General features: G+C 36.7%; 1 protein-coding gene across 1 annotated transcript in view; it reads left to right on the forward strand.

Annotated features, from left to right (window-relative positions):
• Positions 1-25,033, forward strand: part of ds (dachsous cadherin-related 1) — a 364,082-nt gene that overhangs the window by 320,740 nt on the left and 18,309 nt on the right. The window contains exons 8-15 of the mRNA XM_089635790.1: positions 557-971; positions 12,269-12,616; positions 12,703-12,857; positions 12,975-14,055; positions 14,343-14,684; positions 14,893-15,262; positions 16,150-17,279; positions 24,162-24,455. Of these exons, the coding sequence (XP_089491916.1) occupies positions 557-971; positions 12,269-12,616; positions 12,703-12,857; positions 12,975-14,055; positions 14,343-14,684; positions 14,893-15,262; positions 16,150-17,279; positions 24,162-24,455 (4,135 nt within the window). The remainder of the gene's footprint in view (positions 1-556; positions 972-12,268; positions 12,617-12,702; positions 12,858-12,974; positions 14,056-14,342; positions 14,685-14,892; positions 15,263-16,149; positions 17,280-24,161; positions 24,456-25,033) is intronic.

Consider the following 25,033-nt stretch of genomic DNA (forward strand, 5'->3'; position numbering starts at 1 on the left):
AATACGTATGCACTTAGGTATTTTGTAATATAACGTTTTTAAGTTAATCCTTTCTCAGTACTGGAGAACATAAAATTCATAAAGGATGGAAGTTGAAACCATTAGCAGTCAAGGACCTACGAGAATTTGTCGTTTATTATCAATGCTGTTGACAAGTGCGATATATTTAAGATGCACTAATAGGTTCGCAGCACCTCTTAATGTCACAGGGAGCAGTTATAAATTCAGGTTCCATTTAATCTATAGCCTCATTATATTCATTTACGCCACGATCTTTTCTGGAATCGAACTACAAAATATATAACTGTATAATAATATCTTGAACATTTTATCTAGGCGTGTTGTTGCATTTTTGATTACAACAGATAATTTATGCATTCTTTTTTTAAATGCTGCTTATCTGGAATTCCGTCTAATTTATGGTGTTAGATTGTTTGTATTGGGAACCCGAAACGCAGAAGTACCGATCAAGATTGCATGCGATCAATCAATTAAAAACTGGAGTACTATAAATTACTTCCTTGTACGTATTCTATATTTAAATTTTCTTTTGCAGGTGGTCCAAGTTACAGCAGTAGATCTGGATACAGGAAACAACGCTCGCTTGACGTATCGTCTTGTTGGAGGAGCCCAAACTCCGTTCGCTGTGGAACCCCACTCTGGTCGTATCATGCTCACTGGGCCACTTGACAGAGAGAAGATTTCTTCTTACAATCTTGTCCTGGCAGCAGCAGATCACGGAGCACCTCCCTCAGCAGCCACAGCTAGACTGACAGTTTCTGTGTTGGACGCTAACGACAATGATCCAAAGTTCGGAGCTCAGAACTACGAGTTCTCAGTTGAGGAGAATTTGCCAAGAGGCGCAAGGGTTGGATCTCTGCAGGCCAGTGATGAGGATGTGGGAGACAATGCAGCCATCAGATACAGTCTCATCCCTGCCAATACCAGCTTCCATATTGACCCTATTACAGGTTTGTCTCAAGCCTTATATAAAACCTTTAACCATCAACCATACCCTAAAAGACTTTTAGACGAATTTTACTCATATTTTCATTCTAATAGATTTTACTACCACTACTTCGGCAGCAAGCTTTTCATGAGAATATTTACAGGAAACATTCATTGCAAAATACCAACCTTCCAATTACGGATACAATATGGCATTGGCATTCTCTTGTTGACAATGATCACTTAGATCCCAAATGCAGATAGTATCGCATGCATACGAAGTGAGAAGTTATATTATTACTTGTAAACAATAACAATATTGATTGGAATGAAATTATTTTTCTTTAATTTAATTTTCATTATTTCATATTCAAATACAACTAAAAAAACTCTCTTACATTACAATTACACCACCAGAATTATAACCAACCGAAAATACTATTACAAAGTACCTAAACTACACAATAAGTCAGCGCAAAGAACATTCATCTACCTACCTCCTAAAATCTTCCACTTTCTCCCTGATAACTTCTCCCTAATAAGGGTTAATAAATCGAAACCCTACTCGATACTTTCAAAATACAAATTCCAACATTAGAACGCGATAAGCGGGGCATGTAGACCGGGATCGGTAGTTTTAGTTAGAGCGTTGGGAGAGTTGGAAGTCAGTTGGAAGTCAAAAATCGGAACCTTTTTTTTCGCTTTATGTCTCATCTAAATATAACACATCAATGTATGGATCTTCAATACATTTCAATCATAATACCCACACATAATACCCGAATATATAATAATAGTAAGTTTTATAACTATATGTAAGTTAGTAACAATGACATTGTTGAAAGAATAATGTTACAATAATAGAGCAGTTTTTAATAGAAGAAAAAATAAATCTGTATGTAAGTGTTATATAAAAATGGCATAATATACTATATTTTAAGTTGTGCATAACCTGCCTCACTAGGTTAGTTCTAAATTTAATTTAATTATCACTAAGAAAATTTCTTCCCTAGCATGGGTCGGAAAAAAATACTAAACGAATTTATTTACTTACTAAACATTTTTTTTGGTATGAAATAATATATATATTTTATTAACTTTTGAAAATATCGTTAACCATTGCAAATCCAAAATTTGCTGAATAGGACCATTTCTGTTTGGTTATACAGGGTGTCCGGGGATAAAGTGAGCTAACTTCTGAAGGTGGTAGAAGTAAAAAAGATAAATTTCTTTTTTGGAAAATCCAATGTTTAATTTCACACACAAAAATATTTTTACCATAAAATAATATTTTCAGATAAAAACTTTTTTTACCTAAAAACTATCTTAAAACGTTTGAATTTCAAAAAAAGGAAGAGCTTGTTTACTTGTACTGCCATGTAGAATAACCCCCGAAGTTAGCACTTTACCCCGTACACCCTGTATGTCAAATGATGAACGTGAATTCCTCATTCTGTATCATTATTACTGCAGAAATGCAAATCCCAGTATTCATTCCTCACCTTCCCCTACCCCCTCTTTCCAGCGTTTCCCATACCGACTAGCAAATAGTCACGATAACTCACGGGAGAAGACAGTACAGAAAACAATGAAAATAGCCGGAGTGTCACACACCGTGCTTTCTTGGCTGCGAATTGAATAAGGCTAGTGTGTAAATGTTTCGTAAATACAGCACGCTCACTTTTCATCCGATTTTAGTACATTTCCAGTTTGGCGATGAATGTGGTGTGCTTATTCGCTCATATAATTTTAACATTTAGAGGAACTTAGACAGTTACATGGAGTATCTAGATATGTGAAGATAACACAAATTATGAATTTATTTTTTTCCAACATTCCAACTGTCGTTTTCTCCTGTTTATACGCAGCATAAACAGGATAAAATTTCCGCAAGTTGAACCACGAAATATGGGAAAGGTATGAAGCAACCGCAAGTGCCGTTTCGCGCCGTTTTAAGAATATGTAATTTTTTTTGACTATCATTATTTACATTCGAAAATTATTTTTTTTCATATTCATTATGTGTATTATTAAAAAAAGTTTTTCCATAAAGCAAATAAGTTATAAGTTTTTGAAGTGTTTATTCAATGATTTTGAATATTTAATTCAAAGACATAAAATTAAAGAGTTCTACAATTGATAACAAGAGATTTAATTTGTTTCAATATTATTGGAATTCAATCGTATCTTTGATTCGATTGAGATGCCTACAAGTTAGTTAAAATCGATCCCAATTTTGTAAGAAAGTGTTGTATGTTTTATGTAAAATACCCCAAAAAATACTAGCCAACATGAGTGATCTGGAGTCATGAATTTTTAACGCCTTTTTGTCAAGAATTGTTTGGTTTTGTCTATCATGATTTATAGGTTGTAGGTACAGCTTTGAATTATTCATTGATAGATTCTTAAAGCTTGTGATCGATTCAAGAATAAAAACTATTTATTTCAGAAAATATCAACTAAACTATTATTAAAACTAGTATTATTTAAACTAGTATTGTTTCAACAATACTACTTTCTTCACATGCAAAACAGCACGCGAGAAGAAACGGATCGCGTGGGCTCTGTTAGCATTCTTTGTATCTTCATTGTATTTTGAACCTTTAGAGTTTTAATAAGCCGGCCGTTTAGCATACTCGATTGGAAACAAACCCGGTATCCACCTTACTCCGCAAATACTGCGCGGGTATGCCCGCCATACGTCCCGCAACCCGTTGCGTCCAACACGGGGTAGGCAGGTGTCGACAACCAGCTGCTTACGAGCCACACTTCATTTTTATATTAAGCTAAAAATTATCTTTTTTTATTTTTATTAATAACAAAAAGATACACGAATTACAAATAAATATAATAAAGTTATTAATTACATAATGTATGTATTTAATATACCCCCATAAATAAGCAGTTATAATATTAAAATAATACAAGCAACAATTACAATCCAAAGGCGAATAAGACTGAGAACTTTTTATTTCTCTCAATGGGGGAATTTTTACAAACTATGAATACCTTTGAAAATGCGTGGAAGATTTAAAATTTATTTTTATGATTATGATAATCGTACTAAAAATACGTATTTCAACGATTAAAAATACGAATTAACCGCACATTCCGAAACTGTTCCAACTGGCTATAACGTCATTATGAAATAGAAAGCGCCGATATCATAGATAACTTCTTTTTCCGATTTCTAAAATCTGTTGCATCCACTTTATTATTGAAGTAAGTCTTACTTTTACTAGATGGCTAACTTTGAATAAGCTTTTCATTATTATAGTACCTACCTGCCAGATTAAACTTAAAAAAGGAATATAATCGGGATAGTTACGTTTCTTTGAAATATTTAAAATAAAAAAAATATTATGTATGGTTTATAATTATTAAGTAGGTAGGTATTTAAGTACCCAAGTCTTATGATTTCAGAGAAAATTTTGTTTTTGATTTATTAAATAATAGCAAATTAGGAGCATGCTTTTTTGGAGGTGAAGTCTACTCTTCCACAGAAGTAGTGATTTAGAGAAGATGATAAACGGATATTTGCTTCATTGACGTACATACGATGTAGGATGTTGGTACTCGTAGAAGGCAAAAAAGATAAGTTCTAAAGTAAATACCAAATCAGATGGCTTATTTAAAAAAATACTTTATAACCACAGTTTTATAGGTCTTAGAGCTAATTACATAGTTTCATGGAGTTCACGACGGTTGGAGGTATTTTGTTTTGCATCCATCGTTTATAAGCCGCCTTAAAGCAGTTTGCTCATTCCTCGTCTTCTTTGTGCGTCTTGTTCGTCTTCTTCTCGCAAGGTTTGTGACCCCTTAGTTTGGACCACTACGCAATAGACAGGGATAATGTATAAAATATAGAGTACAGGGTTATGTGGGAAACACTCCAGGCTTTAAGGCTCCAGGGGAACAGAAAAGACCGTGCTGTGTGCGCCTGCGCGGGTAGCTTCGTTAGCCTCACGAGAAGTTACGTACATTGCCATAGCTTATTCCTTATTTCATTCCCCTTTCCTTATTTAACGACGGATAATTAGCAGAGCTAAATACCAAAGCAATTGCTTAAGAATTAACTGATGCGGCGTTGGCTAGATTCGTGCTTTATTTTAAATGAACCGTGGGTTTTTAATGCAATTTTATTATCGTGGATAAAGGCGGATCGACTTTTCCATCAGCCGTCTTTAACATTAACCTGAGAATAACCAATCATTAAACTAGCAATTTCCTTACAATACGGTAAGAAATATTACAAAATAAAAATTGCTTTAGAACAGAATTCTGCCCTTTGAAAATTTTATACCTTTTTTACTGCCGAAAGAATTTTAAACGACCCTGAATGCGTTTCTTAAGAATACCTTATCGATAGCATCGCATCATAAATTTTCGCATTCCCAGAATGTTAAATTGTATTAGTGGTATATAATTGTTTGTGGATAAGTAATTCGTAATGAAATAAGGTCATCAGTTGAGATGAGACAAAGGTCTGTTTCCATTATTCGATACGTATTTATTTATATTTTAATCATGTATATAATATGACAACTTTACCTACCTAATTTGTTGTAAAGTACCGTTGATTAGTTAGTATGTAGCATTGAAAACCTGAAAATCAATGTAGGTTTCAAAGAATATGTCGAAATTGTCATGTACCATATTCAGATATTGGGTCACCATAGTCTCCCCATTTGACTCCCCCATTGACGAATTCAGATACCGATTTGATCGACTCGCTCAACAATACGAGTACAATAAATTGTGGCTATGTTCGATACGTGGAAAGAAAAATATGTGAGCAAACACTGAGCAAAACTGAAAGACAACGCCACTCTAGGTAACATTTCTTCATATTGTTTTTAAAAAGACGGTCACACAGATCACTAATAAATACCGCACTTAATTAAACATCAGCGGCCGTGACAGATAATCCGTCTCTCGACCGCTTATCCGCGCGCAGTCGTTCCGCCGGCATTTCCCTTTGTCCGCCTGCGTCGGGCTGTCCCTTAAAACGCAAATGGTGTTGTTACGGCCGGTGTAACCGTCGCCTGTTTGTCCTCAGCCAACACTACACACGACAGAGTACAGAAAACAGGCCACAGACTGCAGAGTACAGGCCTACAGGCCCCAGAGTACAGACTGACAGACCCCACAGACAAGCCAGTGCAAACAATCCGCTCGGAATAGAAACTAGAATTTAACATTCCTCTTGTACTGTTTTCTTTCAGATTCCTCTAATCTAATCGAAGTATTTGAGAGGTTTTTATTTATATACGAAAGAGCACTAGTCATGAGAACGGATGGCTGTGGTTTGGTCAATACATAATATACCCATAATAATATAGAAGGGAAATGAAATTATTAAAAAACTTAAAGGCGATAAAGACCGAATATGGTTTAAGATTCGCACGATATTTCTTTGAGGTTAATCACTTTGGCCTGATAATGGAAACCATAAAGCTGTCTACATTTTTTGGGGTGGAAAAATGGAGGAGGAACTTGTCAGTTCTTTTAACTCCAAAAGTCAAACAACATTATATGTCTGTTTTTAGCAATTTAATAGAATATAACACCTTAAGTAAAAATTTGTTGAAGAGATTGAAAAATCGTGATGCTAATGCGATGTTAAATATATTTAACATGACTATGTAGGTTAACAACGTACTGATGTATTGCATTTTCCTCTCCAATTTAAACTAGCTTAGTATATTAAATACGCAAAAATAACTATATATACTATATATATTTTTTATTTCTTTCTTTTTTCATTTAAATCATAGATAATGTAACCAACACTGTTTTGAATATATACATTATAATGCCCACGCACAGGCTTCGCCTTTGTGGGATTTTTTTGTTACTGCCTTATATTTTGTATAATTTATATATGTACCTGTATGTATAAAAAAAATTGCCAATAAAAAAATATATATATATTTATGTTAATAATAATACGTGGAAAGCTTATTTTTTGCAAGCCCCCGCATTCCGAATTTGTACAGATTTATAATATATTTCTCTTTAACACGTTAAGTTTTTATGTTCCAGAACAAATATATATGATTTTTGAAAATATTATCTGTACATTTGTAAAGCCGAACCGATAATTATATGAATTTCCTCGATAGAAAAAAATCACCAAGTAAGCTTCGAAAATTATCAAAAAATACTTTTTGCTATTGTTATAGGTATAAAAAAAATCCCAGCGTATCTTTAAATGCAACTTAAGCATTTGTCGAAAGATTTTTGCTCTATTTTAAACGAGCCTTCTTTTATTAAATATTTTCTCTTAGTTATTATCGGTTTTTTAATAATTGCGCGCTAACATATTAATATTATTATTAGCTAATATGTTTCCGTGTACCTAGTCGATCAGTTCGTTTCAAATTACCCTATCACTGCAACAATACAGGATCTAACGCTGAACTCAATTCCATAATGAATCGCCTACATGTACTTGGTAATAAATATGTTTTGGATGAATCTATAAACATTGCTAGTTTTTTTTTTTTTTTTTTTTTTTTTATTTATGCTTTAATATATTTGTTAAACAATGGTATAGTATATTGTCCTCCACGCTAGGAGTTCACCTGTGTTGTGGAGGAATCCTTTTAAGGTTTAAAAGTTTATCCTCATACAAACACCACTTAATTAAAACTGTATGTCAGCGCTTCTCTGATTGAATATAACCAAATACAGTTTTAAAGTATTAGTTTATCTGGGATTTATTGTAAATTAATTGTTTATATATTTATATATACACATTGTTGCATTGTATTTATAATAACCATTTCTATTGTTCTCTTTTATGTATTTTGTATTTATATTTTTTTTATCTATGTATATTCTGTATTTATAATAAGTAAAACAATTGTTATTATTTTGTAAAAGCCACTATAATCGGCGTTAATAAATAAATAAATAAATAAACATTCATATTTACATGATCATGGATCTTTAAGTATACCTTTTCAGCATGCGTCGACATGTAGAGTTTGTCTTTGATCAGAATCATGCAGAATCAGAATTTCACTTTGTGCTTTGAGGCTGGTTAGAGACTACCTTCAAACTAAAATTAAAACGGGTATTACTTATTACTTATTACCTATCATTAGGGGTCATTTAAAATAGATACGATATTTTCCCATAAATCTGTACTTAATTACTCGTCAAATTATGGCCAATACCAAGGAAACATACGAAGTTACCTAAAACATAATTCAAAAAAGCTTTTCTCACTATTCTCAAGTAAAAGCTTAGTTCAGTTATTCATTTACCTTACCTTATAAAACGCGATAATGCAGCCTTTATGACGAACTCTTGTTAAAACGAAATCACTTGAATTCTCTTTACTCCTCATAGTTTATCAAAGAAACACTTAAAAATTAATATACCTACTCTAAATCATTTCATCCCAAGCAAACCTTTTTGCCAACGCCTTTCTGCTAAATATTGCTAAAAAAACTTTTTGTCGTTACTTGTCTGTTGTAAGCTGACGGTTAACTTACTACCTCGTAAAACCAGGGACATAAATCGTAAGTTATGATTATGGACTACCGACTAACCCTATTCACCTACACCTACAGTAACACCGCATAACCTTAGCGCCTGATAATTTTTGTTTTATCAGTCTGTTTGTTTATAATGTTGTATTTGATTCAGAAATCCGAAACCTTTTAAATGCTCCAATACTAGAGCTAGAACACTTTTATGATATTAGCCTTGCTTGATGCAATCATTTGTGTCAGATATAATTTTATTATACCACATTGTGAAATAACAGAAGATCAACCAATTAAGTTTCCATGTAAGCAGTTTATACATAGTATATTACAAACAAAACAAAATAAAAATAAACAATATTATTTTATTCGGCCTCCGTGGTTGAGAGGTAATACTCTCGTCTAGAAATCCGGAGGTAGCGAATTCAAATCCCGGTGTGCGCAAATGTTTGATTAATTTGTATTATTTCACAATTCAATCATTTGAAATAATATACGGTAAATATGCGGCACTTTCTAGAATGGGAGATACTTCCATTATCGCCCTGGTGTAAGACCACCACCCAGATTTGAAATGGCTTTAGCGGTGTTTGATGACCGGATCTGAATAGCCAGGTAATTCCCCACCTTCCTCTTCCCCTCCCCGATAACTTCAGCCTCTCAACATACACCAAATGAGGATGCCATAGTGTCACTCAAACTGTAGTCTACCTATAAGTTTTGCATGTACTTGTATCTCTACCTTTTTATATCCATCTAGAGTTTCTGTTAATTGTATATTTTCTGATGTCACTGTTTATAATTTACTGTATATGGTTTATTTTATACCGTTGATATTAAAATAAATAAATAATTAAGTGATTTATTGTATGTGAATCAGATTCGATGAGCATATAAGCTAAGAAACATGTAGAAAATAATAAATGTTGACATTTTTAGCGTATTTATTATATCTTGACGACAGACACAATGCGGTCTAGACAAATATGTTGTGAGGTGAAATGAGATGATGAGTCAACGTCCATCCTAGTTGCTTAGCGCTTTGGAAATAACACACGCCATATTGGAAGAATTTAATTATATTTGAAACAAATTTGCGTAAGTTTACTTAGGGGCGAATTAGCAATACACAACATAACGCCAAAAGGGTTTTTTAGAATCAGGGTGGTTTTATTCGACAAAAATTAAATACTCCTTAATCTACAAACTTTGTGTATTAAACAAATAATTCGCTTTTAATATGGTAAATCTCATTAGTATTTTCTCTGATCGGAAAGCACTTTTTTAAAACATTAACTCTCCACAGAATAAAAAAAAAACTCTCATAGCCTATGTCATCTTTAGGAATGCTGTGTGGATGTTCTTTTTATGGGGAGGAAGGGGTGAATATTTGACGTGTATAGTAATAACACGGAGGCAGACATCTGATTATTTTTTAAAAAGTTGCTAATTTTACCCTTGCAAATGCAGGGTGTCCGGAGGGTAAAGTGGGCTAACTTAGAGAGGTGATTCTACATGATGGTAGAAGTAAAAAATTTAATTACTTTTTCAGAAATTGCAATGGTTACTTTGCAATTTAAAAATATTTTCCCATAGAAGAATATTTATTTTCGCATATAAAAAATTCAACTTTTAACCTAAAAACTACCTTAAAACGTGGGAAATTCGTACTTTTTACTAGTAATATCATTTTAAATCACCCCCGAAGTTACCGCACTTACTGCCCTTGATAATTTTATCGTAGTGCTATTTCTTGATATATAAACGTGTTGATTTTTTATATCTCTCAGGGCAGTTTTTAATGTCGATCTGTCTCTGCGTATGTCTATATTATTTATTGCGCGCGATTTTAGATTGTGTGAACTCTTTACGATTCTCTAAATAATGAATCTAAACAGCAAATTAGCCGTAGTAATTTTCCGTCTAATTTCGTATAAAGATCACGCGATTAACTCGGGCTGAAAAGAAAAATAAACAAAGTGACGCCTCAGCGGTTGCGGCTGCGCGCGCACCGAGACATTGACTGATCGCTCCTCAGGAAGTGTTTAATTCCACCGGCTCTCATGCTCATGAGTTTAGCGGCCGATTAAAACAAAGTATATTTTCTTCTCATGGGTTTAAGGTCACAATTAATCATACAACACTATCGACAGGGTATCTATGGATTACCAGCGGTACAGCGAATGAGCTTGTAATGTGGCAGCATTTTAATAAACTTCGTCGGACCGCGACACGAAGGTCGCGAACCTGCAAAGGGTTGGCGCTATTGCAATTTGATTCATAACAATCTTTAAGAAATTCCCCTTATCTATAATTATGTTATCTTCAATACAGTTTTTTTTTTCGATTTGTACTTGTTTTCCTTTGTGTTGATCACTCCAGTTTTTCCCCTTATTATTTTTTGTTGTAGTTGATAAAAAAAATATAGTAAGAACCTATCTTTTTTTTATTTGTGTGCTCAACTATGTGCTACAATTATTATTAGATATTGATTACATATCTTCTAGAAGATATATAGGTAAGTAGAAAACAATCACCAAATATAAAGAATCATCCCTTTTATGTACATAGGTATGTATGATTACCATTTGGTCAATTATTACATTTCTTGTCTTACCATAATCTCTATTAGAACTTCAATTATCCGAAGATTGATTATCTCAAAAGATTATGACATGAAACGCTGTAATTTGCCTGTACGTTACAATACAAGTTAATAATTGTGTTCCATAAAAATTATGAAGGTTCAAAGTATATTGGCCAATCAAAGGGTTGCACTGAAAAAACAAGACGTAGGACAGTTTTCCGCCAAAGTTTGGACGCAGGAATCTGGAATGAAAGAGTTTTATCGCTTTATTCACGATATGAAATTTGGCGGTATTTTTTATTACCGCCAAATAAACCCAGCCTCCAATTATAACTGAAAAAGTTGAGATCAAAATATCTCGAGTGTAGTTTTTTTAATAAATTTTAGGCTGGTCGATTCGGTGCCGTGTTTAATTATGAAAGTTATTAGTTTTTATTAAACGGCGTTGTTCTGTGGAGTGTCACGTAGATCCAATTTCCTCTCAGGTGGAATACCTCTCAAGATGAGGTAATCAGTAATCACCGGGCGAATTACTCCCGGCTGAGATGAGCGGAGAGCGGACATGTTGGTTTGGTTATATCACAGGCGGGCCTGAGTGGTGTGCCTGACGTAGTGCCTGATCCACACACGACAGCATGGTTGCCTGTGAGTGTACCCGTGGAACATGTTATCCGAAATGGGGTCCAGGTAGTCCGATTTTACTTACAGATAATCATAGTTATTTCGTCGGCTATGATTACGTTTATGAATGATAATTTCAGCTGTTTTACAACCTACCTTTGTTTAATGGTTTCTTACATCCCGGCCACTCGTGAATGTGATTACCAATTTATTTAAATTTGAAATACGTGATCTTAGACGTAACATTTTACTGAAATATCATTAGTTTAGGTCATTTTTTTTAAACAATGATCCAACAAATATTATGTTTTATACTTACACGGGAATATAAAATTTAAAACTAAACTTTTCCCTCCGACAACCACAATATAAAATAGAGATTAAGGATGAAGTAGTTTTTCACCGCAAGAAAAATAAACAAATCCTCCAAACCTATCCATAAATTACTGCAATACACTCGTCTTTCAAAAATTCTAGATTTGGATATTTAATTAAAAATAATATTTCAAAGTTAAAAGTGGATATTAGTTTTCACTGGGTACAAAGTAATGTAGATATTACCCTGATCTTTTAACATTACACCATAATAACCCTGATTTCTTTTCTTCCACAGGTGAGATCATTACGAAGGAGCCATTGGATAGAGAAGCCCACGCCGCCTACGAGCTGGTCGCCGAAGCACGAGATCTGGGCACGCCAGCGCGTGCTTCACGTGTGCCCGTCCGCGTGCTGGTCACCGACGTCAATGACAATGCGCCAGAAGTGCTGGACCCTAGAGAAGATGTCGTCAGCGCTCGAGAGGAACAGCCTCCGGGGACAGAAGTTGCCAGGGTCAGAGCAGTAGATAGAGACAACGGATACAACGCCTCAGTTACTTACTCTGTTCTGAAAGGAAGAGACCTAGATGGATATGGAGTCTTTACGATCGATCCTGTAACTGGTGTCATCAGAACTAGAGTTGGTAAGTGCCAAAATGAAAAAACATATTTTGTCGTGTAAATTATTTCGTTATTCGCTCTCCTAACATGGGTTTATTTTCTTTAATAGTTTTGGATCACGAAGAACGCGCAATCTATCGACTTGCCGTAGCTGCTACTGATGCTGGGAAACCTCCCAAGCAAACTGTACGCCTATTGAGGGTTGAAGTCCTAGACCTCAACGACAACAGGCCAACATTCACAAGCTCAAGTCTCGTATTTTCGGTAAGCTTGAACCAACATTACATTAAATATAAACAGGAGTTTTTAATAATACCGTCGCTTAGATATTATTTTCGTGATTGATTTAGATATTAAACTCAATCATCATTTTCTTTGCAGATCCGAGAAGACGTAAAAGTGGGCCATGTCGTTGGATCTATTGCTTGCACTGAGCAATCTGACCAGGAGAATCTTATATCAGGAAGTCTAAGTAGGCACATAACGTACACCCTCATAACACTTGGGGGAGAGCACGCAACTGGGGCCTTTGACATTGACAGAAGCACTGGATCTCTTGTAGTGGCTCGCCAGTTAGATAGAGAAAGCCAGGGAGAATACAGACTTGAAGTTCGCGCTTTAGACACTTCTGCAACTAACAACCCTCAGAGTAGCGCTGTGACAATTAAAGTCGATATAGTAGATGTCAATGACAATCCACCAAAATGGCCAGTTGATCCAATCACTATCCAAATTCCCGAAGACACCAAGATAGGAGCCACTGTATTCAACTTTACAGCAACTGATGCTGATTCAGGCCTGAATGGAGAAATACATTATAGTCTTGCTAAGCAGCTACCAAATGTAAAACCTGTGTTTGCAGTTGATCCACTGCGAGGAACTCTAACCTTGCTGGAACATCTTGACTATGAAAATCTTACAGAATATACACTGATTGTTAGAGCCACCGATCAGGCAACCAACACTTCCGAGAGGTTGAGTACAGCGGCGACAGTAAGAATAATAATTTCCGATGCGAATGATAATTCCCCACTTTTTTTCGCTCCAACTGTTAAAATTGTTAAAATAAGCGATTCCTCCACCGTGGGAAGTTCACTAGTCCGGGTGGTGGCTGTCGATGCAGATTCTGGTGATAACGGGCGGGTGTCATACGTTATTTCAAGCGGAAACGACAACAGCAGATTTATTATCGGCTACGAGTCGGGGGTGATCACTCTGGCAAGACCGCTCATGTCTTTCAGTGGCGGAATGAATGGGATGTTTACATTGAATATAACGGCAAGTGATCACGGAACTCCTATCGCTCGGCAAAACTATATGGTATTACAGTTAGTAGTTCAAGGGTCATCTGACAACCCTCCGAGGTTCCTGGAATCAGTTTACAAGGTCAACGTCAGTGAAGACCTACCCGTCGGAAGCTTTGTGGTGAAAGTGGCTGCAAAATCTTCGCTGAGCAGCATTGGTACGTAAAATTTTTCATAATTTAAAGTTAAAAAATTATATCGCTTTCCGTTGAAAGTAACTCTTACTATGCAATGTTTAGATATTTTATGAGACACGTTCAAACTGTTAAACTTGTTTTTCTTCAAATACCTTTTAAAAGATATGTCTCTTCTTGGAATGAAATAAAATAATATCATGTATGTAAACGCATTTCGCTACGTGTTTTGAATAAAATACAAGAAATAAACATCATGAGTTTATATTATAATATTCATGATGACTTAATAAACATGTTTTTTCCTACAGGTGGAAACCTAACCTACTCCATTCCCGAAGGTGTTGCAGACGACCGGTTTACAGTGGATTCTCGTGGCTCGTTGCGGCTCCGATCACCCTTGGACCGTGAGAGCTGCGAGTCCTACCTGGTCCCGGTGTATGCTGATGGAGGTGGAGGCGCTACAGAGAGACATGATACGGCACTAGTCAGCATCTTCATCATGGACTCGAACGACCACTCTCCTCGACTGGATCCTGCAGCCTGCAGACCCCTGGCCGTGCCAGAAAACAACGAATTCGCCGTCATACACACTGTGGTTGCCAGCGACCCTGATGCTGGAGCCAATGGAGAGATCACTTACTCGATTACAGGTATGCTTGTTGACCAGCCTACATAATATAATTTAGTACTTCAACTCAACTACTGTCGGACAGAAACAATCTTTGAAAGGCGATACGCGAAGAAAATTTTCTGCAGATTTTGAAATAAACTCTACCATGGGAAGTCACATTTTTATGGTGGAAGTCTTTTTTGGTTAATCATTAACAAACGCAATTCTAATGTCTTGTATTTTCATAGGTGGAAACCACGGCAACATCTTCAGCATCGACTCACGAACCGGTGCGCTATCCGCACGACCCTTGGACAGAGAAACTCGAGCCCGTCACTGGCTTCTAATCACAGCCCAAGATGGAGGGTCCCCTCCTCGCCATGGATCCTGTAATTTAACCGTTACCGTGGAAGACATGAACGACAACGCTCCGAGGTTCGAAGCTCCAACTTATACGGCCACCGTGCCGGAAGATGCTCCTCCAGATACCAGTGTGCTTCGTGCTCGTGCTACGGATCCAGACTTGGGAGTGAATGCACGTGTTCTGTATTCCCTGGCTAATGAGAGTCAATGGTTGTTCAGGATCGACAACAGAACTGGAGTCATCACGACAGCTGGGTAAGAAACTCTTTTGCTGTAAATAATATTATTTTGATTAACTTTTTAAAAGTCGTACACTGGAAGTAATTTTCCCCTTAATAATATGCCCAAATCCCAAGTACTATTAAATACCTAATTTTCTTTTCAAATAAATACCAAAGTCGAACACGTATTTGCTCATTATCAGCATTAGCTTACGAATGTTTGGTCTGCCCAGACACGAGATTGGTATACATGCTCCGATGTCTTTAAGGACGTTGACTTCACGAATGTATCTCTCGCAAAACAAATTCGTAAAGCGTTTCCAAAGCTCCTGGTCGCCGTTTACAAAAGTACTCCGTCGAGAACACAATATATGCAAAATATGCGGTGTCGTCTTATACGCCATGTAAACCCAAACGTCGGAGCGTAACTCAAATCTTAACAATGCCTCTGCCATTTCTCCCGAGACCAGCAGAATGTGACATCCCAACTTATTGTGCGCACTGCTCACACGGCCTGCCACGTTAACAGCCGGCAATGTACTCACGATAAAACCTTTAAACAAATAAGGCGGCTGTAAATAATAGAGTTTATTAGCAATTGTAATAAACGAAAGCAGCACCAGGAGAAAATACTGTATAAAACCGCTTGCGGCTGTCGCTGTCAAGTATTTTGCATACGCAAAACGAAGTTTTATGCTTGTCACTGCTCATTACCTGCATGAATATAATACATTTCATTTGTTAATATATTCAGAATGCAGATAATTTAAAATGCTATAGAGCGATTTGACATGATAATTTTATTTATTTGACATTTATATATTCATAATCTCACAACATCATATATGTAACATACATACTTGTTGGTATCTGAACATATCTGTTTTTCAGAATGTTTTGTAAAACTTTGTTTTCTTTCAGGGTATTTGATCGAGAAATTCAGAGCGTCTACGATTTCCTAGTTGTCGCAACGGATGGCGGAAAATATGATGCAAAATCTCAGACTGTTCCAATTCAAATCACAATTGGTGACGTAAATGATAACAAGCCCGTGTTCACAAAATATCCATTCACCGGACAAGTAGCTGCTCTATCTCAACCTGGACAAAGCTTGCTCAAAGTGACTGCGACAGACGCCGATGACGGAACAAATGCTGAAATACTGTACAGTCTCATCAACGAACAAGTCAGTTCCAAATTTCGTATCAACCCAAACACTGGAGTGCTGACAGCAGCTCAAAGCTTAGCAAGTGAAAATGGTAGACTAATTCATTTGGAAGTCCTAGCAAGAGACAAAGGAAACCCACCTCAAAATGCAACCGGGCTAATAGAAATTAGAGTCGGAGATGTGCCGGAAGGAACAGCGAGTTTGCACTTCCAAAATATATCTTACTCTGTAAGCCTCATGGAAAATGCCCCCGCAGGAAAGGAAATAATTCAAGTATCGGCTGTTCGCAGTGATGGCAGAAGACAACGTATAGTGTATTCTTTTGGAAGCGGAAACGAAGACTCCACTTTCGACATTGACCCTGACGGCGGTATTATCCGCGTGGCGAATTCAGAAGGACTAGATCACGAGCAGCCTCCGGGCCCTCGGCGTCGACTGGTAGTTGTGGCACGCGCCGAGGGAAACCCCGTTCTCTATGGATACTGTGAAGTATGGCTGTTGATCTTAGATAGGAACGATAACGCTCCTAGGTTTACCCAGCAGCAGTACACGGCAAATGTTTGGGAAGGAAACTCCAAAGGAACGTTCGTTATGCAACTCTCTGCAAAAGACGCGGATGAAGGTGCCAACGCGAGAGTGCTTTACCACATAGTGGATGGTAATCACGACAACGCTTTCATCATCGAGCCTGCTTTCTCCGGGTCTGTGAAGACGAACATTGTCTTAGACAGAGAGATCCGTGATAGTTACAGACTCACTGTTATCGCCACGGATGGAGGGGATCCCCAACTGACAGGCACAGCCACGCTGAGGGTTCACGTTGTTGATGTCAATGATAACCAGCCTACATTTCCTCCACGTTCTCCAGTTTACATTCCTGAAGGTAAAACTATTTATTTTTCTTAACTGCCCTTTTCATCATACATTGTATAATTTTTTTACCCTGGCCTGTCAATGCATTGGTTTCGGGTTGTTTATTTTTATATTTTATCATACCCTTTCTTACCTTAGTGGTCGTTAAAGGATGTTTATCCCAAAGATTCTTTTCATGTCGGATACGTGAAAGCAGATCAGATCAATAGAAACATTATATCCGTCCCCAGGACGGTTAAACTGAAAAAATAATTTAACGATGATCGGATCGAATATTTGTATCGCAAACAGATGGCATATCTTAAAAGGAAAATCACATTGTCGCCAGGACCGAGCAAACAATTGTCGGCGTTTCATATTTACCCAATCCCGGGGCTTATTTACATTATTAAGTACGGACATACAACCTGCGGCACTTAAAAGCTTTGGCCCGGCTGGCCGCGGGAACAGAACGCATCACGTACTTTAATAAAACGGTATACTTATAATATATCCTAGCTATAGCAGAGCCGCTTGCATACTTTCTGCCGACGGAAGATTAAACACGGAGATGTCTGCATACACTACCTTTAAACAGTGAATTGGTACTTATCTTCCGATGGCATTTCAGCAATGTTTCTTTTCGATCAACCGAAAATCACTCCACAACAATTTTTAACATCTTTATGTAGCCAGATGAGAATTTTCGACCACTAATTATATGAACGTTAAATTACTTATTATACCAGTAGTTTTCCGAATTTTTCTTTTCTGGCTTTACCAGAATATATACCTATTTTCTAATTGGACCATTGAAAATTCCGGATTATTTTAAATCTCCACAGCTGTACCGATTTTACAAGCTTTAGCAGTTGCTTGGGCGTAGACATCCGGGAAGAAAATTCAGATAAAATTTCATTTTACCAGAAATCACCGATAAATGGTTTTTGTTACATCGGTCAAAGAGATTTTTTTATTTTTAAAGGTAAAATGTTTAAACCTTTACAAAACATGTAAATCCTTACTTACAGTAAATCCAGTAAGAAAACAATTACCTTAGAGCATCTTCGTATTCAATGTGAAAGAAGAGTGTTGTATAGAATTGGCTATAATAATAATAAAAATGAAAAAAAAATCATCGTTACTCAAAATTGATGGTGATTAATCGGTAGTGACTTGTGTATGAACCATACAATATTTAAAGCGCTCTATGATAATGACGACTATGCTAGTCTGTAGAGTGCAGGTGGAAACAGTAAGCATTCGGCTTTTTTATATGAAAATAATAATACCGATTTCCAAACTGTGTGCCTACTCAATTAGCGTTAATTGGTAATCGAAAATGGCTGTCATCTTAACGCCGTGATTAAACATGGACAGTCAGAGGCGTATCAATCGATGTTTTATTGAAATTGGTTCCTGCAAAAAAAAAAACTGTATATAACTCTTCTTACGCGATGTTGCTGAAGATAAATTGCCTATTTTAAAAAATGGTATGAAAAAATTATTTACTATTATAATAACTAATAACAAAATTAATTAAATTTTTTTGTTAGAAGTAATATATGTATTTTACTTTCTAAAATTGCACACAATAAAAATATCTTTTTATTATGGTTTACTACCTAAGTAACATTATTCTTATGATATACGTGCCTTCATTTTTATTTTGCTCAATAATCGATTAAAGTTGTTTTCTTAAATATTTTTTTTCTTTTTTCTACATTTCGTATATTATTTATTTGTTTTACTATAGCTCCACACAGTAGGCCCTGAGGGAAAAAAATCCCTCAGGGCTTGTTTCATCTTTGGGGATTCTCTGTGGAGGTTTTTTTTAGGAAATAAGAGAGGAATAAGGGATGGATGAGTAGGAATCTAGGTGTCGAGGCGATGCGTAGAGAGAGTCCAGCTGGAGAAGTCAAAAGGTCTCCCTCGATTAGTCTCTCCCGATCTGACCCGCCACACAGTAGGCGTTTCAAACACCCCCGACAATACCTAGACACACCTCACCCCATGAACACGTGCACCCCATGCTAAGTTCTATGGTGACCTAGGCAGGGGTGTTGGTTCCCGGGGCTGCGGTACTCATACTCGCCTGTCAAATGGTGGTGGCTGTAAAATTTCACACAAAGAAGCTGTGCAAATTTCATGACGCCAAGGCTTACCATTCGTTTTTTGTTTGCTGCTTCAAGACGAATAGTCAAATTACTGCTAGCAGATATTCATTTTTCCGTGTCTGAAACAATCTTGTTTACAGTAGGATTCCATTTTAAACTTCCGATCTACATATCACCTGTCTTTCTTCAACACACAACAGATAAATTTCGTAATTTTTTTGCAAAACTAAAACGAAATGGAATATTTTTTAGTTTATATACAACGTATATATCGAAATATTTTTTATTGAATTAACCGTGCTATTTAAGCGCGCGTCCCTGTACCTGGTCATTACGAGGCTCATCGATTGACGGCTGGAGAAAAAATCATCCATCCGTGTGAAGATCGTGGGGCTCCGAGTGAAAGGTGACATAACACGAGGAATGTGGCCGCTGTACCTGGCAGCCGGTCCACGCGGGGGGAGGACACGTGGTACAGGCCTTCATCCCGGCATACATCACCCATCAAACCATTCCACCAAGACAAAAGGGACATTTCCTAGACCACTTGAATCAGGTAGATGCTTGGTAGAATCCACTCCGTGTGATTACATGCACGTTTACTAGGAAGCTATAAGAGATACGAATCAAGCTGTACACCATTAAACAACTCCACCAAGGCAACAGGGGCACTTCGTAGACCATTTGAAGACGATAGATGCTTTGTAGAAGCCACTCCGCGTGATTACGTGCACGTGTTCACTGGGAGGCGTACAATCATACGAGATACAAATCAAATGCACCCCATGAAACAACTCAACCACCGCAAAAGGGACGCTTCCTACGCCACTTTAAGAAAATAATTGCCTTGCCGAATGCACTCCGCGTGATTACGTGCAACTATTTAAAATTACCTAAACAAATCAAAGCAATAACAATATTTAGATGATTTGTAATTGGATGGATTGCGGGGACATTTCCTAGACCAATTGAATAAGTTATATTCTAGGTAGACTCCACTCCGCGCGATGTGCAGTCAGATCAGCACATGTCATGTCATACCCTCTCAAATAATTCCCCCCGCCAAAAGAGAACCGTCGTAGACCGGTTAAAAAAGATAAAAGATAAAATTCACTCCGAGTGATTACGTGCATACGAGATACAATGATTTCAAAGCATTGCAATAAAAAAACACTGTGCCCAATATGTAAGTCCTTTGTACACAGTACGTTTTGAATACAGTCCGTTAGAAAAGGACGAAATAAAAGTGTTCTCACCACCGACACATCTGCAACATTCGATTCCGAAGACAAGATTAAATAAAATAAAGCCTCTGTTAAATATATTTATTTCCTTATATTTATTAGGCGGTATTGCATTTTTTCATAGTGTCGCGTATTCCTTTTTCTTCGGTGTCATTGTGTTGGACGCGGCAGCCGTAGCCGTGGGGTGACCAGTCCTCCTGCGTCCTGCTTCCTGCGTCTTCCAAGCGAATCTTTCCTACTTCTCCGGATCAATTCAATCCTTCCGACCCACCCTAATCTCTCTACACGGACAGCGGTTTTAAGAAATTCAGAAGTGAACACAGCTCTTCCACTTAAATGTTGCGAAACATTGTAAACAACAGCGAGTAATATTAAGTGATAATTTATTGAAATTAAATTAAATGAATTTGAATTTGCAAGAAAAAAAAAGTAGAGAGAAATTCAAAAATTTATTTTTCGAATGAACATCGTTAGTATACTCTAGAAATCATTAGTGATTCTTATTTATACCTTTTGACGGATCTTAATATGTGCGCCATGGTGTAAAACCACCATTCCGAATTGAAACGTTGCATGAAATTGCGTAAGTCGTATTTAGTGACCAGATCTGCCAGAATAGCCAGGTACTTCCCATCTCCTTCCTCTCGCCACTACCTTCAGCCTCACAACGTACTCATTTCGGTGATGCCATAGTCTCATTGGCTCCAGACGGTTGGGAGTAATTGGGACCCTTGTACGGTATTCGAACGTGAATAATTTTACACACTACATTAAATTACGCAGGAATATTTCACATCACGCATATCATCACGGACAACTGAAATTAGTATGTATGTGAAATGTTTTGGGTAAAAACGGTCCGATCGATTTAACTACGTTGTTACCTCCAACATATTAATCTTAAATTGGTCCTTTAATCAATACTATCATGGTATCTGCATAACTCGTAAATTTAATCCATATGCTGGTAGAGATTTCTTACATAACTCCTCCGACCAAACTTTAAAAAAAGTTTGCACATAATTCTTCTGATGAATCAGAATGCGTGGTATGAAAATTCCCAACTGGGAATTGCGTCGGCTTTGTGAGGAACTTTGGTTGATATTTATGGAGCCTAGTAAACGCTTCCCTATTATTTTTTAATGCCTCTCGGCAGAATTTATTTATCTGATTTTGTCTAATCTCGATTCTCCTCTGACTCTTTAGTTTGTCTTCTTGTATTTCGCTACACATCTACCTCAATATTTAATTGCTCTAGACATAAAAGCTTCCCGTTGATTATCGATGAATAATTTATTTTTTACCGATCATTGAAACCATACGAATCCAATTTACACACACTGCCTTAATATTACGAACAATCAAAAACTGCCAAAGTACGCAGTTTCCTTCACCACGATCATTTATGTTAAGTAATAGAAAGTAAAGGTCATACATATTGAAACACGGTAATATTAACAACAACTAACTAACTAACTAACTAACTAACCATCACGCCGTTTCCCCGCAGGGGTAGGCAGAGAGGACGGACCGCCAAACAACTCGGTCTTGGCACACACTCCTTGCCTTATTCACATTCATACATCGTCTCATACATACTCTTCTATTGTTCTGACTCTTGACATGGCCCGACTCAAGTATCTGATTCACTTGATCGTGCCATGTCTTCCTCGGGCGTCCCCGACTTCTGCTACCATTCACATTTGCATCGTATATTCTCCTTACACTCCTTTCTTCGCTCATTCGCTCTACATGCCCAAACCATCTAAGCGTCCCTTTCTTGATCTTACAACAATGATACAATAATGAGAGCTATTAGAGACACTATTTACTACGATTGTTTGGCGGTCCGTCCTCTCTGCCTACCCCTGCGGGGAAACGGCGTGATGGTTAGTTAAATAGTTAGTTTATCTATAACATTGCTTAAAATGTTAAATGGTGATAGTGTGAAATAATTTCTGTAAATTTTGCTTTTTTTTATTTATTGTTATAAATTTTTATTTCTAGAACTCCATTTTAATTTTAAGTTTTTCTTTCATATATTCAATGACATTATTAAATTTACATGGTCATACCAGTAATAAATCCCACGGTTGTTCAGTAAATAAATAGTAAAAAAAATACTCTAGTAAGAATAATAATATTTGGATGATTTATATGGCGCCGTTTTTGTGCAAAATCACCTTAAGGGCGCTCGGTGCTAATGAGTAATATCCATCAATAATTTCCGAGAAATTACTTGAAAATTTATAATGGGATCATCATCATCATCATCACTTTTGGCTCTACAACCCCTGGTGGGTCTTGGCCTCCTCAAGAGTCTTCCTCCACTCATCTCGGTCCCGCGCCAGCTCTCTCCAGTTTCGAAGCTCCAAGGCAGACAAATCTTTGAGGACGTTGTCGCTCCATCTTAACCTTGGCATTCCCAGGCTCCTTCTCCCTATCGGTCTTGAGCTCAGCAGGGACTTTGGTTCTTGATGCTCGGTCATTCTCTCCACATGACCTAGCCACCGAAGTCTTCCCAGTTTTATGAACTTTGTGACGTTTAGCTCCTTAAACAGAGTATAGAGCTCATTGTTATAACGTCTGCGCCAAAATCCATTTTCTAGAACCGGTCCGAAGATGGGCCTCAAAATTTTCCTTTCAAAAACATTCAGTGCTCGCTCATTCTTCTTAGTTAGAACCTATTATAAGGAAATATTGGTAGTAAAATCAAAATTATATGATTTTCTTTTAGGTACCTATACAGAAGTAGTATAAACAGATCATCGGTAAGTGGTCTCAATACAGTGGGTAATGCCTTCGGAAAGCGAAACGTCTGTCACGTGTAATACTAATTACATAGCAGAAGTTTTTGTAAATAAAGAAAAAATAAACTAGCTGAAGTACCCGGCTTTACACAGTTTTTTTTCTAAATCTAATGTAAACACAACAGTGACCTGAAGGTCAAGCGTGTAAAATTTCATCAGTCTCGGGATAAAACTGTAGATTTGTTTACAAATCAAATCGACGCTGCCCACCCAGTGTCACAGACAACCTTATTTATAAAAATAGATAAATAATAGGATTTTTGAATATACAAGAGAAAAAATTAAAACTAACGGAGTTGCGTAGATAAGAGGTTATTTTATTTAATTATTTATTTTATTTGGTTTTACGCCCAGCTGGGTTTTTACATGGATTGTATAAGAACAGAGTATATACCTACCTATTGAGCTATCGAAAATTGTAGATACACAAAGTTTTTTTTTATATGTTGTTCGTTGATAATTTAATAAAAATATAAATTAAAATTATTTCAGACGCATGCATTATTTATAACGAAGAACACGCATGTTTATTTTTCTTTTCAACTACTCGACTTTGGTGAGTAAATTTCAAAAGATGCACAACTATATTCATTAGCTTTTATTGACGAGTACCGCCATCTTTGCGTTGAGGTCGGAAATTTTTCAGATCACCCTCGTATTCCAATTATTACGATGAATCTACCCATTTAGCTTTTTTTTTAAATGTTTCACTTTGACTAATGTGTGTAATTTACATTTCCAGGTGCTCCCGTAGGATCTGTCGTCACCACGGTGACAGCCAACGACGTGGACACCAGTCCCGCCCTGACCTACAGCCTCTCCGAGGGCGGCACGGGGCCCTTCAGCGTGGACCGCTTCAGCGGGCGGGTGGTGCTGCTGCGCCCTCTGGACCACGAGACCAAGTCGGAGTACACCCTGACCGTGCTGGCTTCTGACGCCGCCCACGTGGCAAGAGCCTCCCTGGTGCTGAGGGTTACGGATGGCAATGACAACTCGCCGGTGTTTGAGCAGCCTGCCTACAGCGCTATTGTACCAGGTTATTCATATTATATTACTTTACTGATCATGATGGTTTATGATGGTCGATGATAATTTAAAGTTTTCTTTTATACATTCAATAATGTTAATTAACAACATTAGCGTAAAAGTTTGATAATGCCTTTAGAAGGCGAAACAGCTGCAGCTTACATAGCAAAACTTGTTGCAATAAAAATTAATAAATACATTTTTTTAAATTGGAAATATTAAAAAAAAAAAAAAAATTCTACAATTAAACGCGATAACAATAAAAAAATGGTTCATGATATTTTGATTGTTCATGATAGCTCGTCATAGTTAATGATGTTTCATGATATATTAATGATTATCTACAATTATCTAAGTTGTACAGAGAAACCTAAGTTAACGATGGATAATAACACATCAGTTAACATTTGTTTATATTCAAATATCAAAAACTCGAAAAAATTAATGATATTTTATTTTTTTGACAGTCGTTTCCGAAATCGGAGTCTTATAATATAAACATTTAATATATACTACGAATAATACTATTTATCACTTGGTAAACAGAAAAAAAATTATACGATGTTTTAGCTAAACTGATCAAGATAA

This window comes from Hesperophylax consimilis, chromosome 9, assembly GCF_061612785.1.
Source record: "Hesperophylax consimilis isolate HC1 chromosome 9, BYU_Hcon_1.0, whole genome shotgun sequence".
Lineage (NCBI taxonomy): Eukaryota > Metazoa > Arthropoda > Insecta > Trichoptera > Limnephilidae > Hesperophylax > Hesperophylax consimilis.